The sequence below is a fragment of the Centropristis striata genome, chromosome 21 (genome assembly GCF_030273125.1).
Source record: "Centropristis striata isolate RG_2023a ecotype Rhode Island chromosome 21, C.striata_1.0, whole genome shotgun sequence".
NCBI lineage: Eukaryota > Metazoa > Chordata > Actinopteri > Perciformes > Serranidae > Centropristis > Centropristis striata.
This window is the reverse complement of record NC_081537.1, coordinates 17,608,635-17,628,670: the sequence shown is the minus strand read 5'-3', so window position 1 is coordinate 17,628,670 and position 20,036 is coordinate 17,608,635. Positions and strand designations below refer to the sequence as shown.

The 20,036-nt window shown below is 39.4% G+C and overlaps 1 protein-coding gene and 1 long non-coding RNA gene across 4 annotated transcripts in view; one reads left to right on the top strand and one right to left on the bottom strand.

Moving 5' to 3' along the window:
- Positions 1–3,391: 3,391 nt before the first annotated feature.
- Positions 3,392–20,036, top strand: part of pax2b (paired box 2b) — a 35,648-nt gene continuing 19,003 nt past the window's right edge. For all 3 annotated transcript variants that reach the window (XM_059325050.1, XM_059325051.1, XM_059325052.1), the window contains exons 1-5: positions 3,392–3,434; positions 5,019–5,184; positions 5,784–5,981; positions 8,981–9,060; positions 9,998–10,117. In XM_059325050.1, coding sequence (XP_059181033.1) covers positions 3,392–3,434; positions 5,019–5,184; positions 5,784–5,981; positions 8,981–9,060; positions 9,998–10,117 — 607 coding nt within the window. The remainder of the gene's footprint in view (positions 3,435–5,018; positions 5,185–5,783; positions 5,982–8,980; positions 9,061–9,997; positions 10,118–20,036) is intronic.
- The window catches only part of LOC131959835 (uncharacterized), a 33,911-nt gene continuing 27,912 nt past the window's right edge, over positions 14,038–20,036 (bottom strand). The window contains exon 2 of the long non-coding RNA XR_009389540.1: positions 14,038–14,232. This is a non-coding gene — a long non-coding RNA (uncharacterized LOC131959835). The remainder of the gene's footprint in view (positions 14,233–20,036) is intronic.

Here is a 20,036-nt window from a genome sequence, read left to right as displayed (position 1 = left end):
TAGCTGATGTTTAATGTTGATAAATTAAGACAAATAAAAAGAATGTTATTTAGACATTATTCTTAGATTTACAGAATGTGCAAATTCAGCCTTGATGTCGCCACATATTCATCCACGACTCTCCTGACAGACCCCTCCCTTTAATCGAAAAGGATTAATATTCAACTTACAACCAGTGGTGTCAGCTCCCCTCTGCAGGGAAACTCAGATCGATTGGTGACGCTGGAATAACGCGAGACAAACCAGCAGCAGCACGGGAGGTGGAAGAGAAAAAAAACATAAATGAGACCTCTCCCACCTCTAGGAATAAAAGTTCTTTACCACCATCATCCTCCCCACAGCTGCCTGGAAGTGTGTGCTGATGTTCGGCGGGTGGAGCTGCATGCTGGACCCCTCGGTGCTGCTTCTCCTCCTCCTCCTCCTCCTCCTCCTCCTCCTCTTCCATGCCACCTCTCCTCTCTCCTCTCTGCACAGGCCATTAGGAAGCGGGGCAAAAGATAAATTGCTCTCTGTCAATACATTACACCTCTCCTAATGGGTGCACCCGGGCTCCAAAAACATTTTCCAAACTCTTGACATGCAGTAGCATCGTCTTAAATACTGCAGCTGTGTGTCAGAGTGGAAGGGGGCAGGAAATGTAGATTTAAATTTAATTTTCTGATCAGTTTTGGAGCTTTTTTCTGGCTCTAACATGATTAGAAGTTGGAAGATTTAATTATTAAAAATAAACCTGCAAAGAAGAGGTGATGATTGATTCAGCTTTATTGTTTAAATGGCTTTTAAGGGGCTCTGACCCCGGGTTGTAGCAGCTGAATGTGACGCCCCCCTTCCTAAAAAAAAAAAGAGGGGTTATTATAAGGCCACAACAAGCCAGCACGTGCTGCTCAAACACAAACCAAACAAATTCGTTTAGATATGTGTTTTTAAAAAATCAGCATTTTGTTTTGTACCCCCCTCCACCTCCACCTCCTCCTCCTTCCTTCCTTCTGCTTAATTTTTGCAGTGGGGAGATCAAATTGTGGGGAGCAGGAGGGCACAAGAGAAAACTGAGGGAGGGGGTGATGATGGTGGTGGTGGGGGTCTTATGGGGGGGGAGAGAGAGAGAGAGAGAGAGAGAGAGAGAGAGAGAGAGAGAGAGAGAGAGAGAGAGAGAGAGAGAGAATGTAGCTTTAAGGGAAATGTGCAGCCGGGTGTGAAATTACAGCCTATAGTGCTACATATTGTACCAGAAGCTCACTCCAAAAACAGTAACAAAAAGAGAAATCATCCTCTAACCTGACCAGGAGGCAGAGAGCGAGATGTGGCCGTCTGCCCCTAAGAGATGCCCCCCCATCAACCAAACAGACCCCCAAAATATGGTGAAATATGTGGCGAAAGCGCGTGAATAAAGCATTAACAAGGGGGGTTAGAAATTGTGTATTTTGAAATTTCAGTATTTATTATGATGTGCTTATGGCTTTGATTATTCTTATTTAAATAATTATTACGATTAGTGTCAGGGATATTCAATGAGCAAATTCAGATTTTCATTTATATTTATAAGAAATCATTTTATAGGCATATCAAATAAAATCAATTATACATTTTAGTTTAAGTAACATTTTTATTTTAAAATAATTAAATACTAAGATATGATTACTGTATATATATACTTATGATTAGAAATATTTTAATTTCTATGTATTTTTATTGCAATTTTTCACATGTAATTATATCATTTAATTTTTTCTTTGATTGTATTGCTTCATTTTTGTTTCCCATGCAAAACATTTTGTAACTTTAGCAAAAGTGATTCATAAATTAGATTTCTTTTTATAATAATATATATTCATTATATAATGTATTCACGTATCTCAAAAATAATATGGCACATTTAAAACAATAATTAATATTTGAGATATTACAAACGCTTAAACAATGGGATAATAATAGGATCCAAAATGAAGCACCTTGACTTTCACATGACTCCATCCCGCTTTGTTTAGTTTCACTTTACATTGCAGGTGTAGGCCAACTCTTATCTGCTCTTTAATTCTTTGCAGCACCTTACATGGATCTATAGCTTATGGATTATTGTTCCTGAAGAATATTTTGACTTCACAAGCACTCAAGTGCACCCCAAGTTTGACTTTTTTTTTGGAACTACTTTGACAGCGCCTTTAAATTTGAGAAACCATACAGCGCCATCTACAGAAGCTGGGCGGCACTGCAGCGTGCAGACCAGTTTCACCTCCAACCTCCAAACCAGCAGCACCACCACTGCTCCCAGTCTGGACCTCTGCAATCATCACACCATCAGCTGCACGCAAAGAGCTCAATACTTCCGCATTTACATACATTAAAGCATTTTAGATCAAAAGAAATAAACTGGGTATAAGATTATTTTAGGCCGACTTTGGTTCCAGAGCGGACATAAACACAGATGAGCAAAAAAAAATTAAATAAAAATATAAAATAGAAAGAAGGATGGAGCTAAAGCCGGGTTGTGAGGACACAGATATTCCCAGAGACAGGCTGTTAGTCCGCGTAATAAAGGGAAAAAGATCACAAATTTAAAAAATAATCTCTATTTCATTGATTCAAAACTTCCAGTAAGCGAGGAGATAATTCACAGCTGTTATAATGTCTAATAAACTCTGATATTTCTAACTCCGAATCCATTTCTTATTTATCTCCCTCCCCTTCCTGCCGGTGTGTCAGACCCACAGACCTCCTCATTTGGACCCCCGGTTTTTTTTTTTTTCTTCTTGCGTTAGCGAATCACAAAGTGTTGGCATCTATTGCCTTTGTCTGACAAGTCATCCATATAAGCAAAAGGGGGGTCTGCAGAGGGGAGGAGGGGGGAGAGAGGAGGAGGAGGAGGGTTGCAGCTTTTAGAACCACAGACACAGAGAGAGGCTTCATTCCCAGCCCAAAGATCCAGCCTCACGCATCCAGCGCGCAAGAGAAACCCGATGTGTGTGTGCGCATGTTTTCTCCGCCGTGTTGACGCGTGAATCAAGGCCACCAAGGATTGAGGAGATACCGGGCCCTTCACGCTGGACATTCATTTTTAACAACCTGCAAAAACCGCCTGTGAGAATTACCTCTTGTTCTGAAAAAAAGGCTTTTGAGAAGAAGAAAAAAACACAAAAAATCCCGTATCAGTGTTTCCGGTCATGCTGCGCACCTGCCAGACCTCCGCTCCCGGACCGGACTGTTGAAGAGAAAGACAGGCAACTTTTTGGGGGAAGAAGTTGCCATCAGATCTGTTGTTGAGCTGCGAGGGGTGGAGGGGCAAACTAAAGTCCCTCCATCGAGTAGAAGCACCCTTTTTTCTTCACATTTTCATCCTTGATAGGAAGGCGAAACGGCGACTTCAGTTGATTATCTCTCTTTCCTTTGCTATCCAATGGATATTCACTGCAAAGCAGACCCCTTCACAGCGATGCACCGTAAGTAGCACAACCCGAGTTCCTCTGCAGCTTGCACACGCATTATTATAATAATAAGAATACATCATTTTTTGCTTATTACAAAGGCCTGCAGCAGAGAGAATGGCCACTTTTATGTGCTAACTGCATTCTGGCGCATGCAAACAGGCGAATAAACTGACATGCAGCAAAACATGGAAACACAGTGGAATAAATAGTCTCCTCGTGTGAAAATTCATGCAAATATTCCGCTTGAAAATTCCTTAAAATATAATAAATAGTTCTGCAGCAATACACACAGCAATGTGCAGAAATTAAACTTGTAAACAAAGAACATGCTGGCAGGTACTCTGTAATTTACACGTGCATCAGCCTCCAGCTTCCCGCGCACTGTGTGTGTATGTGTGTGTTCAGGTCCTAATAAAGTCACTTACACATTTATTATTATAATTATTCAAATAAACATTAAGATCTAACTTTAAGTCCACATGCAGGACTTGTAATTTGGTGAATGTGTGTGAATAATTGATGACCTCTTCGTTTACTAAATAATATGTAATATGAGTGATCAAAGCTCGTTCAATTATTTAAAATTACCGTGCAGGCAAAATGAGGGAGCTTGTAACTTAATAGCCATAACATGATAACATGAGCCGTGGAGCTGCTGAGGAAATATCAGCTCTGTGTTTTGACTGCAAGAAACTTCACTGGAGACTCAAGGAAATTATTATTATTATTATTATTATTATTATTATTATTATTAATACATTATTTTCAGAATTTAAACAGCAGCTTTATCACAGACCAACAAATTCATGAGTCAAAGCAGTTTGGATTTATTATAATAATTGTACAAGCAGTGACAAATTAAAAAATAATATCCTGAGTAGCACCTGAGTGTAACCTTGTTTTTTATTTTATTAAAAAATACACATCATTATAGACATCATTGTAATTTAAAAAGTTAAAGATAAATATTTTTAAACAAAGGGAGGATATATGAAGACCAACAAGAGTGCACAGAAACGTAGATATAAATAAGTCACATTTTCAGCTGCAATGTCCAGTTTTGTTTCATTAAATAATAAAAACATGTAAATTCATATGGGCACTTGATTTACGGTGTTGTGGTCACCTCTGCTTTGCTTTCTCTTAAATTACTAAGAGAAATAAAAAAAATCTTCTTTTACAAATTAATTATTTGGAATAATGACTAAGAAAACATTATGTCGTCAAATATTTATTATTTTTAAAACAGGGGAAAGTGAAGCGCCTTCACGATGCCTCTGAGCAACTCTACGATGCCATAAAATAAATTAAAATGTATTTCTAAATAAACATGTTATTATAAAACAGAAATGTTTATGTGTAGTATTAATGCAAGTAAATCCAGCTGCTCCATAGAAATAAGTTAAATAAAACTGATCTCCAGTTAAATGATTGTATCTAATAATTTGGTCTCCCCTCTAATAATAATAAGAAAAAGAAAAAGAAAAAGAAGAAGAAGAAGAAGAAAAAAACAACCTCACCTGCACCTGCTTCCTCTCCATTACGGCTTTATGTAATGTTACGGTTGTGTGTGTGCTGCTGTTGTATCCCACGTAGGGCACGGAGGTGTGAACCAGCTCGGCGGGGTGTTTGTGAACGGCAGACCCCTCCCGGACGTGGTGAGGCAGCGGATAGTGGAGCTGGCCCACCAGGGCGTCCGGCCCTGCGACATCTCCAGGCAGCTGCGGGTCAGCCACGGCTGCGTCAGCAAGATCCTGGGCAGGTGGGTGAACACTCTCCGGACGAGCCCTGCAGCAGCCAGGTAGCTACACCTGCTGGGTATGAGGAGGAGGAGGAGGAGAAGGAGGTGGAGGATGTACAGTGGTGGAGGTGGAGGAGAGAGCTCAACCTACAAATCTCAGCTTCTAATTCTTAAATAGATTTTTTTATTATATTATTTAATCGCCCTAAATTATAGATTCACGCTCTTTTTGGAGGTCCAGGTGGGATTCTCCTCCATTTCTGAGTATACTGGTGTGCAAATTGAAACTATCCAATATGAATTTTACAGACCTGCATCCTTGCCGTGTATTTACGCATGCGCTAATGTGTTGCACTCTTGCATTTTAAAGCAAATATGTGTTTATTTTGAGGCATCGTGAACAGTTAAAATCGCTTTTTAGACCCTCAAATTGACGTTCTGCTGAAGAAAAGTTTGCAGACTTTGTTGTAAAAAAAAAAAAAAAAAAAGTAACTCACGCATGTAACACCTGTATAATATTGCGTATAAAATTATATGAATGCATATCTTAAGGGGGGTCATCGGCAGAATTAAACGCCTTGCAAGCTGATTTGCGAATATTATCATTATTATTATTGCAGATACTACGAGACTGGCAGCATCAAACCAGGGGTCATTGGTGGCTCTAAACCTAAAGTGGCCACGCCAAAAGTGGTGGAAAAAATCGCAGACTACAAGAGACAAAACCCAACCATGTTTGCGTGGGAGATCAGAGACAGACTGCTGGCAGAGGGCATCTGCGACAACGACACTGTTCCCAGCGTCTCATCCATTAACAGGTAGGACAGAAAAATCTGAAATGCAAAAAAATAGACATGTTTTTCTTATTGTTGTAAATGCATATTGGGCTGCAGGATGTAAACACTAGAATGCATAAATCATTATAGTGTATCTGTGGTGTTAGGCGCATCACCACCACCACCCACAGCAGAATATTGTTTGACCAACTTTGTGCTGCCCGGCGCTGCCGAGGCTGCCTGCAGGTCTCAGAGGTGCAATTCAATCTTTCAGACCAAACTCCCTCAACAATCAGCAGTACATCCAGGACTGAGTGAATCTGTCGAGATGAAAACCGATCAATATTCGGTGACCAGATCCCGTGGCGCTATAAAGCAGGCCAATTTTCTTTAGCACATCTAATGTGCTGCATGGAACTGCTGCACACACACACACACACACACACACACACACACACACACACACAGAGGGCAACACTCGTGGTTTTTTCTGCAGGATTTTATTTTGAAGAGAACGGAATTAAGGGGAAACAGATTGGTGTAATTTTGCATCACGTGAAAATAAAATGAATCCTTTCCTGTTTATAAAACGGAGCCTAATTTAAAATCCTTGCATAAAAAACAATGTATCATTATCAACGTGATAATTTGCTTTAATTAATATTAATGTAACATGCAACATCAATTTCCTCCTAGTTGTGGCTTTAATATGTCAAATTATGGGATAAAATGTTTATTTTTTAACATTTCAGGGATTATTTATGATACAAATGTTCAATTATCTAAAAATAAAATCATAAGCAGCATATAAGTTATAGAGTGGCAGCTACAGGAGGACCCAGGACACCCCCCAGCCCACCCTCACCCCTCCTCACCCCCACCACCAGAGATCCCTGGTGATGAACTTTGGTTAAGAGGCACTGTTCCATAGAGCCAGCATCAGCATTACATTTTAATGAGCTGATGGGAGAGCATGGACAGCTCCACACAAGACATCTTTTAAATAGAGAAAAAGGCTGAAGAAAATTCATTTCATGCTTCGTGGCTGCTTAAAAAGCCCCATTTAAGGAGGCTCAGACACATGTATGTGATAAATTCAAAATGTACATTAATATCATTAAAAGAGCCCTATAAAGATTTTTTTTCAATTCCAATTAAAGCTTTCTATTTTGGACCCGTGGGGGAGCCTTATGTGTCTTTGTTTATGTGGGAAATTAAATTGTGAATACAAAGAACTGTAATTCTATCAGCCAAATATGAGAGCTACTTTGAATTTCTATTACGGCTTAATGCTGAATTTTTTTATAAGCTGAAGATTTCAATGTGTTGCTCTGTGCCACACACACACAATAGATCTCACACAAATGAGACGCATTTGTTGTGATTTAGCTAGGGGTTAATATTTCAATAGATTTCAATGAATTTCTAAAGGAGCAGTCTGCGCAATTTTTTTTTTTAAATCAATGAAAACATCCTTAGTGCATGAATCAATTTGCTCCAGATCATGTGATGCTACTTCAAGTTGTTCCTAGAAATAGTGTTTTGAAATAAATAACGAGAGAAGTTTTTTCCTCTAGGTGTAAAAACAGGGATTTCCCCTGTTAAGACAATTCAGGAGAAAAAAAAAAGACTGGAGCCAAAGTCTTTTCCAGTTGGATGATTCTGACTGGGGCCAGTCGTGGGTTTCTGTGGCAGACAGTCTGACCTCGGGACTGTTGACAAAAGAGGATGCTCTATTTAAACACCTTTCGCCTGCATGCATTATTAAATGCTACAGAGATAGTGTTGTACTACGAGTCAGGGGCACCACAACCAACAAGTAACGCTACCCTGTTGGTAGACATGAAAAAAAAAAAAGGTCCTCAATGGCGCTCGATATTATTGATTCAGAAGGAAAGCAATTTTAATATTTCTTCAGGGGATTTTCAGCAACAGCCAGGTCATTAATTCATTCTCCCAAATTGCTTATTCAATATCAAGAACATGGATACCAAATAAAGTCTTTGAATTTATGTAGTACACACAAGTCAAGGGGTCGAATAACTGTTATGGGGAGAAGTGAAAAAAATTAAAACGTCAATATGCGCTCTCTGGTAGAGCTTGTTGTTAGGTAGCTTTGCCTCCGAGGGGAGCTTTCTTTTATTCTTTATTTGTGACAATGTCGGATTTATTCCTCTGAAGCCTTCTGGCACCTACAGTAACATCAATATCCAAATCATCTGAGGCATTTCTGGATAATATGGAGAAATGTGAAACCTGTATCTGAATATTTTCATTCTGGAATAAAAACATGCAGAGAAAATCAACTGTAAAAAGCTCCACAGTCCTCACCCGACCTCTTATCCCTGTGCTCTAAAATAGCTCCGGTGGCATACATGATGAATAGTTTTAAAGTTTACAAATTATTGTGACAGCTCCCTTTCTCCCCAAGTGCCATTCAGATTAAAGGAATCTAATGCTGGCGTAAGCTTGTGCAAGGCAATAAGGAACTATTGCTTTCCTGTCACATATAATTTATAGCTTTCTATTTGCATCTGTTTGCCCGTGTGACTAATCCCCAACTTTTTCTCCCCAAGCCCCGATCAATACAACCTCATCCGCATTGGCACATGGGGGCTGCCTGTTCTACAGAGATGTTTGATCTGGGAAGCAGAGGGCTACTATAGGGCTGCGATCAGCCCCGGTGAAACCCTCTCCACAGTGGGGGAGAGAGAGAGAGAGGCAGAGAGAGGGGGAGAGAGCTGATTAGTGTGGGCCAGGTAGAGTCAGTGAAGCTGATCATTGAGGTGAATTGATGTGATTTCATGCTTTGTTTGCAAGATCACTCAGACCAAAAGTGCAATGAAGACTTTTCTCCAGACCTCACCTTTAAGGTAGAACCACTGACCAGATCCGCTCCTCGGTATGAGTTACGTTTGATATCTTAATCACACGATATCTCCATGCTAGCTGCTGTTAGGGCCAGTTTGGAAATCTCCAGGAGGGGAAGACTGGTCTTAAAGAGCAGCTGTGTGACATGTGGTTTTTCCTTTGTTCCCCAGGATCATCCGAACAAAAGTCCAGCAGCCTTTCCATCCGTCTCCTGATGGGTCATCCCTGTCGACACCGGGCCATACTATAGGTAACACTGCAGCTCACAGCATCACATGACATCACAGCACAAACTGTATACATCAGGGACACTCAACCTGCTTTGCCAAGGAGCAATTTCTGCAAAATAGGAGGTCAGGGGCAAGTTAATAACCAACATAAATAGTATTATATTATCTAATTAAATTTCCAATGATTTGACTACATTACTACGACACTTCTGTAGGATTATGTCACAGATATATCAGATATTTTACTGCATTTCCCAGCTGCAACTGCATTCGAGTTACAAATGCTTTGGTTACATTTAAAAAATCCGTACTACATGAAACAATGCTGGAGCCTCTTTATTCATACAATCACTTAAGTTTTGGAATGATTTTGGCTCTCCTCTTGAACGGTTCGCTGTTATTCCTATGTAATGAATGCACTTTATTTCATGGCTGTCACACTAAATAGCATCTATTTATGTAACATAAAGGGTGGGTGGGAGGCACAAACTCAGGGTTTTTACTCAGGAGACTGGTGATGTCACGTTGGAAAGTTTTTCACTCATGTTCAATCAGTAGTTCTGGACATCAGTAAGTATTTTAAGCCTCCTAACCATGAAGAAGTGGGTTTGTTGACTTACCTTATGTAGTTCCATATCAAAACGTCAAAACATGTTTAAGAACAGCGACCGTTACTTTGTAGGACACCATGTGAACCGCCTTGCATAAGTTCTCGTAAGAAACTAACGAACCTGCTAATGAGAATTTTTGTTGTTCATAAACATAAACTGCTCTGTCAAAGGGTCTGAGAGATCCTGGCACACTTTATTTTGATAAATAAGCCCTTGTAGTCTATTTCTTATGCTTTTTATGCACTCTGCAACATCGTAGGTTGGCCAGCCCAATTTAGATTTCACAACTGTATTAACGTGTTTTTGGCATAACCTCCAGTTAATTTTTTCTATCTTTTTTCCCCAGTACCAAGCACAGCCTCTCCACCCGTAACCAGCGCCTCCAACGACCCTGCAGGATCCTACTCCATCAATGGGATTCTGGGTATTCCGCGATCTAACGGTGAAAAGAGGAAAAGAGATGAAGGTAAGAGATTTTTCTTTTCTGTCTTGAGGAGAAAAAAAAAGCACATAAGCTCAGCTCAGGATTAGCATGCAGAAAATACCTAAAATCCTACCAAAAAAAAGCTACAAAAATTGAATAGACTTCTGTGCAGCTTTATGCTATAAAACCCACTTTGCTGAACTTGCAATTACAGCATTAAAACCTGCTTCAGTTCCAGTAGATGACCCTTATAAAACACCTAAGTCTGAACTCTGTTACACCGCTGTGTCAATCTGCCAAGGAGTCTTTTGATTTGAAGACACGACCTCCGCTGTTGTCTCCTGCAATTAATCTTTATGGAAGTGATTAAAGGGCTTTAGATAATTACATGTCAAGATGATGTAGCCAACCACCCAGGTCAGTCAAGAAAGCCGCTGTAGCTCTGTGGAGGGCTTTTTTTTTCTCCCTTTAACAAAAGTGGCTCCACTTCTGCTGCTGAAGTAGTAGGTTAGTGGATATAAGGGGGGCCTGAGGCGATATAGATTATTGGTTCTGTAAGCAATAGGCTTCCTTAATGTCACTACATAAGTAGCTGATGAGAATAGCTAAACAGATGCACTCATGTTACAAAGCATGTATGGGTATGGAGGGATGATGCAGCTGCTGAAAAGGGGCAGTTATCTCAAACAGGGTGGGGAATGAGTGCCTTATTTCTGCAGTGCTCTGGAATGAGAGCTAATCAGAGCACGGCAGCAGTTTACATAGCGTCTTCTTTGTTATGGCGTTTGTTGAGAAGCACGGGGGTTTGCGGGATATTGAGTGGAATTGATGTTTTATGTGCGTGCAGGGAGGGAGGGATGACTAATGACCTGTCAGAGGTAGATTTCCTGGCAAAGATATAAAAACCAGCATGACGTGGACATGGCAAATGACATAATCAAGTCTTTCCCTGTAAGAGATGCAATCGCGGCGGCATAATGCAAACGTCTGGTATTTTCAAGGGTTCATTTTCAGTCGTTCGAGGACCTCTCATATTAGCAAGGGTGTAATGTCTAGTCCCTGAATGATAGAATGCACACATTTCTATGCAGATTGCTACTGAAGGGCAAAGAGGTATTAAAGGGCATGGAGGGGAATAAGGTATGTGTGTGTGAGGGGGAGAGCTGGCCTGTTTTGTGGAGGTCTTCCAGGTGACAGCGCCATGTTTCTATGGCTATTCAGTCTCAAATGATTCCCCTGATGTGCTGCCATTTCAGTGATTTAGGTGCTCGGCCAGCATTACGATGAAAGAGAAGAAAGCTGTGTGTGTGTGTGTGTGTGTGTGTGTGTGTGTGTGTGTGTGTGTGCGCGTGTTTGCATCAGGGTAGGACTTGTACTGACTGAGGGTGACGGAGAGAGCTGTGGTTCTTATATACTCTCTCAGCGGCCAGCTGGTGCCTACCTGGAACCACGGGGTCAGGGATACTTTATCTTTCCAAAACATAAACCCCGGGCCTTGGCCGCACACACACGGCTGCAAAAGCAATGTCTCGCCTCCAGCCACAGTTTGTGAGAATAGTATATTACATACGATGTTACCCTGTAGACACTATTGTCCTGTTGCTGTCTTCTCTTAAAGTGCACCTTACCCCCCACAAAAAGACAAAAACAACCTGAAATTCAAGATTCTGCAGCCGGTAAGCTAAAGTGTCCTCTGATAAAGGGCTCTAGCTGCCGTTTAGGACCCTTAGATATAGGGGATTTTGTATGTTAGGCTTTTGCAACCATGGGTAACTTTCAATTTTGGTGGAAATTTAGTGAAAAATAGTGAGCAGTGTGCCTGGCCCTGTAAAATAGGAGTGTAAAAATACATCAATACACTTGAGTATCGTGATATTATGCTTTGTGATACTGCATCGATTTTTTTAAAAACACGGTGTCGATTTTTAAATAATAGTTTACATGCAAAGATTTGTAGCAGACAGATGGCACAAAAAGTAGTGCAAAGATGCTTGAAATCTCACTGTTCTGTTTGCTCAAAGAAGTCAACTTTTTTATTCAATTTAGATTATATGCATACAGTGCTTTATACTATAGCACTTTTCCTAAAATTTGTATTATATCACTTTGCTCACAGCATCACAATATATTGCAATATATTGAATAATAACCGCTGTAATCTGATGCATATTGTACCATTAGATTCTTGACAATACACAGCCTAACTGTATAGCCATGTATTAATATTTTTTGGGATGTATTGTTGAGAGAAAATCATGACATGTGCCCTTTTGTGCAATAGATGCCAATAACTGTTTATGGTTGTCTTTATTTGCTTCCTTTTGAAGCATTTCTTTGTAACATTTAGTCATATTTTAAGGAATGTCTAGATATGCTCAAACCATAAGCCTACTGGTTAGTCCTTTAATATAACCAAAAATGGTAAAATATTTTTTTAAAATGTAAAAATAAACCATAGTTTTTTGAAAATCTAGACTAGAAGTTTTTGTGCTGCTATTGTGGTATTTTATGTCCAACTGCAACGAAATATTATTTTTACCGTCGATTAATGTGCTGATTATTTTCTTGGTCGACGGATTAATTGTTTGGTCTATAAAATGTCGGAAAATAGTGGAAAATGTCGGAAAATAGTGGAAAATGTCTCATTTTGGCAGTCGAAAACCCAAAGATATTCTGTTTTGTGAAAAAAAAAGAAAAAAAACAGGAAATCTCCATATTTGAGAGTCTGTAAAAAGCCTATTTTGAATAAAAAATGACGGCCATTATTATTAGAGTTATTTGATTGCTTAAACAGTTTTCTGTTGGTGCCAATCGATTGGTTGACTAATCGTTGCAGCTCTAGTGTCATGGTCATTTTTGGGTTAAAGTTTGTTTTTTTTAGCTGAGCTCTGTGTTTCAGTGTTGCCTTGTTTGCTGTTCAGACGTATTTTGCTCCCCTCAGTAGGCAGTAGTCTATAGTCAGTTAATGCTTGGATTAAATTTCCTCACAGCACAGTAGCTTGCCTGAGCCCTATTTAACTTGGTAAGCCTCATGATGATTGTGGCACAAGCAGTCATTATCGAGGGTTGAAAACATGAACAAAAATGAGCGAAGGAAAGGAGGGGAAGGGTTATGGAGGGGAGGGCGGTGTGCAGCACAAGCCATGCTGAAATGGATTGGCTGTGTGGCCCAGAGTATTTGTTTTAGGCAGTAGCTGTGGCTCTCTGCCAAGCAGGCAGACAGCTCCTAAGTTTCCAAGTCAGCAGTGCCCTTAAAAAAAGGTCCCCCATTACAGGAGGGATGTAGAGATAATGTAGTGTGACACACGTTATGTACACTGGGTCTCGGCAAGAGGAGCTTCAGGGACACAGGTGTCATAAGAGCCATTAATCTGCTATTGTCACGTGTTATTGCAAATTAAAAGTAGCATGTTACACTTGGCAGCCATTGTTGCGGACGGACAGAGTGGGGGAGAGAGAGACCCCTGGAGACGGTGTCTTTGGTGACCACGGCTGTCCGCACCTTTTACAAAGTGACATATATTAGAATTTGCAATTCTGCAGAGAAAAGCCATTACCTCACAGATTAACATCCCAACTCCTCCACCCCCACTGCTTCTGACACGGTAGGCTCCAGAAAAGACAAAAGGAGAAGCTGCTTCTCTCAGGGTCAAATAAAAATCTGTCATACGGTATCTGATGTTTAAGTACAAATCTGCTTTCACGGATGTTTTTGTTCACCTTCTTGTTATTAGTGAGCGTTTGAGTGAGCCGCATTGACCCGAGCAGACAGCTTGGAGCGTCCATGAAGTGTGTCCGGTCTTTCAAAGTCACAGCACATGTCCTTTCAGAGCGGCCCACAAATTGCACAATCAGACCCTGTAGATGGTTCTTAATTTCAGCCATTCTGGTCGCTTTCTTGCTTTGTGTCGGGCTTTCTTCTTGATTTATGAGAGAAATACCAAGAGAGAGAAATTTCATGATAAGATGATCATCATATATTTCAAAAGCCAACAACAATAGCCAGTGGCAGTCAGAATGGATGTGATTCTGTGCTTCAGTAGCTGTTGAATTAATTATTTTTCATCTCTGAGCGTCATGAGAACTGAACCGATGTGTGTGGATGGAGATGAGTGATGGAGCGGGCCGCCGTCACACCCTGCTCTGTGTATCAGCATCTGTTATGGGGGGAGAGGAAGAATCAACACAGGAACTCAGAGCGCAGCAGAATGTCAGCACCTAAGTGCAACCTGCAAATTAGATTAATAAAGCCTTTAAAAGCTCAGCAACATCACAGCAAAACTGACGGCCGAAAGGTTTCCTAAATGTTCCCCTCTGAATATTATGAGGGATCAGACTTAGGGCTGAAAATAACAAATATATTCAATATTTAAATACTTTTTTGGCTTATAAAGTGTCAGAAAATACTTAAAACCTGATTTCCAAAAAGTTGGAACGCTGTTTAAAATGTAAGTAAAAGAAAAAGAAAATTCAGAATTCAGAGTGCACTAAAAGGTGTATTGTTTTGAACATAAATTATATTTTATTTGTATAATCTGTTTTATTTATGTTTCAGACAACGCAGTAACTTTTTTGGAATCAGGGTACTATTTTTTTTTGACAGACAGCCCAAAAAAAACCCATTTTTTATTTACAATGAATTTATAATTTGTGACTGAAGCAGCAATGATTAGTCCATCGATTAAAAATTAATTGCTGGTTCAATGCTTTTTAAATATGAAAATTTGACGCCTTTCTTTGTCAAACACGATTTTTTTTAAAAGGACACAGGGCATTTTTCACTATATTCTGACAATGATTAATTTATAATTGGCAGATTAATTGATAAGGAAAATAATTTAACTTAAAAAAAAAAAAAAAATCAGTAAACCAGTTTTACCAAACTGCAAACAGAGAATGTTTGGCTTTTTTTCTGGATTATCAAAATGTTCGAAGATTAATTTTTCCATCAATTCATCGTCTAATCCCTTTCAACACTAATCACAGATCTTTGGTGATGCAGAACAATCATATCACAGTATTTCATTTATGTTTACATAATCAAAACATTCAATTAAGACAAAACAAAATGCAGCTGAGTTCATCCAATTTGTTTTAATTTGATTTCATTTAGCCGAGAATTGGATCAGGCGGGAAATCATAGAGGTGTATTATTGTGAAATATATAACAATGTGTTAAGGGAATGAGAGTGTATGTATGTTGACATGTTATTTAAACAAGGAGCAGACTGAGGGGGGGTAAGCTCATTCATCTGAGGGGGGCATTCATGACCTAGAGGTGCCAGCTCACCTCCCCGTGCCTCAAACAGGAACTTAGAAATTCTTTTTTTGTGCCGTGAAATGTTTAAACTTTTAATCTGAAATCATTCTTTTCCTCTATTTGAGTCAGACTTTTACTAAAACTACTATTCATACAGAGTCTGCACTTCATTCATGATCATTGTTCTGTTTTTGTTTGGCGGGCAGTCACTCAGACTCGCTCCCTGTCCCAGAGTTGCCTTGGCTAAAGCCTCCTGCTAGGGGTCGCGACCTCTGGGTGCCAAACCCGCAGAGAGGAGTCTGCTTTATAGAGCCGGTTATCTGATCTGATAGAGGCTGCTCCCTCGTTACCAGAGTGTTAATGCAGACCGATGTCAAGATGAATACACTCAACCCCAGCGATGATCAATAAATGACCACAGAGCGGGACAAGCGTGTAACGCACCGACAAAGCCACTGTGGTCAAAGATTAGTATCACCGCCGCATAATGGGCACATTTGGAAATGTCCAAATAATGGATCTGACTTCTTGTAGTGACGAGGAAGTGCTTACAGATACTTAAAGGAGTACTTCACCCTTAAAAATGTCTGTTTTTCCCGCATTCCTCCATGGTGAACGAAGAATTTAAACTGTAGTAAATCCTTCATGAATTGAAGTAAACAACAGCAAAACTATATTAAAACATCCAATTACACGTCTCATTTATCCAGTCATAGTTCCCAAACATTTTTTTCCCCAGCATTTTTACCAAAACGGGAATATTCAAAACACTTCTGCAGTAGCACAGGTTTTGTTGTTGTTAAACGTGGCACCCATTTACCGGTACTTAAATTCTTCAATGATTTTCTGTTTTCTGATTATTCGTTCACCGTGGAGACATGCAAGAAAAATAAAGTTTTCTGAAAGAATAAAAAAAAAACATTTTCAAATTGTAAATATTTCTACTTACTATTACAATATGAAACTAAAAAAGCAAAAATATAAGAAAAACATAAATAATTATGAACTAATGAGAATGTAATGCCCCAAATTTGAACATATCTGTTTTGTCTAGTTTGTGCAGGTGAAGTTTGATCAAATTTTCATTCATTTCATTGTTGAATTCTGATTTGTGCACAAAAATACCATGGCGTCACCAAGTCTGAGCAAAGAAAGAATTACATTATAAATCACCACTATGTTTCTAGTTTTGGAATTAAAAAAAAGCAGTTTTCATGTTTTATTGTATGAAAATTACACCAAGTCCTTCAAATTAAAAGCCTAAACAAATTGTAACTGCCCTTCATAAAGATTCAAAAGCCTTATCACTGTTAAAAAATGGTTAGGTTAAAGAAAATGGTTTAGGTTAAAGAAAAAGATGAACCAATGTTTACTGTTGGTAGGAAACGGAAACAATTAAATTGTTTTGTTGACATTTCATGGCTCAACAATAACATCACGCTACTTCCTTTTTTTTGCTCCTGATGGAAAAGAGTCATAATTTCTACAACCGCTAGAGGGCTTGACACAAATGGCGTTTTCGGGGCGACTGATGCTATAGTTTTTCCTGGGAGGACAGTTTCGAAAATGACCGAGGATGCATAAACTCAATTTACGAGGAAGCCTAATTACACCACAGCTACATAACCGATCTAAACCTCACCAGAATCATCTTCATCACCAAAACACAGACGTTGCTGATTTGTCAGGTGGGAGTCAGTAGCTGGGAGGGCAGATGGGGCTGTCCTCCGTCTGAGTGGGAGGAAGAGTGTGCAGGTTGACCCAGGATGGTTTGTCTTGTGTGTGGGAAGTGTATTCCACAGTGGTGAATGACAAATATAGTGGGGGGGTATTGATCAGGTGTTGTGGCTCGAGCCGGTTGATGGAAAGTAATTAATGAGTCTATTTGCTTTGGTAGCAAAGAGAACAATTGAGTTTGATAAAGTGACAAGGAGCAGCTATAGTAGGTGAGGACCAGAGAACATGTTGAATATTCAACTGATGGGGGAAAAATCTGAGTGGTTGTTTTCTCATGAGGGAGTTTTGTTAACATCCTGAAGGAAAAGTTCAAAATGTTTGCCGACTTACCAATGAGTGTCCATTAAATATGAAACTACAGTCAGGAGAGGATTGGCTCATGGAAAAAAATATTAGACCACCCTTGTTTTCTTCAATTTCTTGTTAATTTTAATGTCTGGTACAATTAAAGGTACATTTGTTTGTACAAATATAATGATAACAACAAAAATAGCTCATAAGAGTTTAATCTAAGAGCTGATATCTAGACATTTTCCATGGTTTTCTTGATAATGATTTTGGTTATTATCAAGAAAAACCATGGAACCATCTTCCATCTTCTCTTCAAACTCTCGCCAAGAAAGCAAAACAATTTCTAAAAAGAATGAGAATTTTTAATGGTTATGGTGCAAATGGTTATGGTGCAAAAGGCAAGGCAGGTTTATTTGTATAGCACCTTTCAATAACAAGGCAATTCAAGGTGCTTTACACAAAACATTAAAAGCATTGGAGAAAACCTAAAAGTCACCAAAATTTGGAGCAGCACGTTTTTGATATATATTCCCTCAAACAATGTGGCAGATGATTTTTCCCTTTAATATAAGGAGACATATGAGGAAATTTAGAGATAAAATCAAGAGTTCCCCCAAGCTTAACAACATAAAAGATGAACTGTGAGGGGTAAATGATTGGATGGATCCAATCCAGATACCTCAAATCATCTTTTTACCGCATCTTTAAAATCTGTTTACCTCACCTGCTTATTCGTCTTTTGTGTAACTGTATGTTCAACCTGTACATTTCTCCACCTAAAGATGCTAAATTAATTTCAGTGTAACCTGACAATAAAGTATTGTACTATTACACTCATTTAAATCACCATGACGACAGGGATTACTGTGCTACTACAAACTGATTTGGCACTCTGCTACGGCTAAATGAGCTGATAGGAAAGCCTTTGATTTTTATAATGACACAACTAGGGCTGAACCCACGTCAGAATGTTTTTTAATCAAATCTGATCTGGCTGTTCAATACGACTATCTGGCAATCAGGAAATCTTTTGGCATGAGTTTCAGTGATGATTTCGACCACATAAAGGAGGTTAAATGTGGCCAACCACAAAAATATTTTTACTACAACGTGTGAGGTCCAATGCGTCTGCTTGAGGAATTCAACTGGGCCGGACGCGCCTCATTCCTAGATTTGACAAAGTAACAAAATCCGTCACATCATGGCCGAATACCTCAAGACCGTGAAGAATAAATAAATAAAAAAACATTTTCAAATTGTGACTATTTCTATTTAATATTAATTATATGAAACTAAAAAATTCATACAAATTTATTGCCCCAAAATTGAACTTAAGTTTGATCAAATTTGCATTAGAGAAGCGTCTCCTGTACTGTAAACACAAATTCGACAAATTTTGGATTTTTATTTTGTTTAATTCTGATTTGTGCATGGAAATACCATGGCATCACCAAGTTTCATTACAAAAACAGAAATATCTCAAGTGAAATCACCACTATTATTCTTACTTTGGAATTTAAAAAACACTGTTTTCACCATTCTCCTGACAGAAAAAACAGTTTTCATGTCTTATTGTAGGAAAATGACTTCAAATTAAAAGCCTAAATTAATTGAAACTGCCCTTCATAAAGATTTAAAAGCCTTATCACTGTTAAAAAATTGTAAGAATGATGGTCAACAGTCACTGTTGGTAGGAAACAGAAACAATTGAATTGTTTTCTTGACATTTTGTGGCTCTACAATAACATCACGCTACTTCCTTTTTTTTGCTCCGATTGGACAAGAGTCATAATTTCTACAACTGACCCGTTCCTAGATTTGACAAAGTAACGAAATCCGTCACATCATGGCCGAAAACGTGCAAAACCTAAAAAGATACAGCATATCAGTTCTGTCCAATGCTAATAAATACGTTCCCTTATTCATCTATGCAGTGAAAGTAGAATAAATAGTTAAAAAGATATTGTTCGCAAACTCCTGATATTTATTGCTTGACATTTTCGCCGCCATCAGCACAATTTCAGGTTATGCACACTCACACGTGCTCAGACACACACACACACACACACACACACACACACACACACTCTCTCTCTCTCTTTTATAGCTCCTTCATGGGAGAGTCGGGTTCATCCTCTGGCCTCAGCCGGTGAAAAAAGGTCAAGCAGCAGAATAGAATGGCAATAACCCTCCCAAATGGTACTATCACACAGACATGATTGATCAATTGAATTCCATGGCAGAGAAAAATGTGGGATTAAGTAGAGTATTATACGCACAATGAGTTGAGGCATGATGTTCATTTCAAGTTCATTTCAGCTCCCTCTTGCCACCAGATCAGGCAATCAATAGGGGCCTTGCATATCATATATCACCACTCTCCCACCGAGGGGAGAACATAATCTGCCGCAAATTTAGAATGACAGATTTGTAAGGGAGCTGAAGCTTTCTGGGATCCGGGGAGGAGACCTACAGACACAGCCACTGCAGCCAGGAGAGGTGGGGGTGATGATGGAGGGATGAGGGGAAAAAAGGAGAGGGAGGGAGGAAGGTATGGTAGGATGGTCTGTAAAGGCTTTAAAGCGCCGCACACAAGTGACAACGGGGAAAGCTAAGGCATCCTTCTCCCAACAGTCGGGTAATCAGGTCAGGAGTCAGGAGAAAATTCCTGTG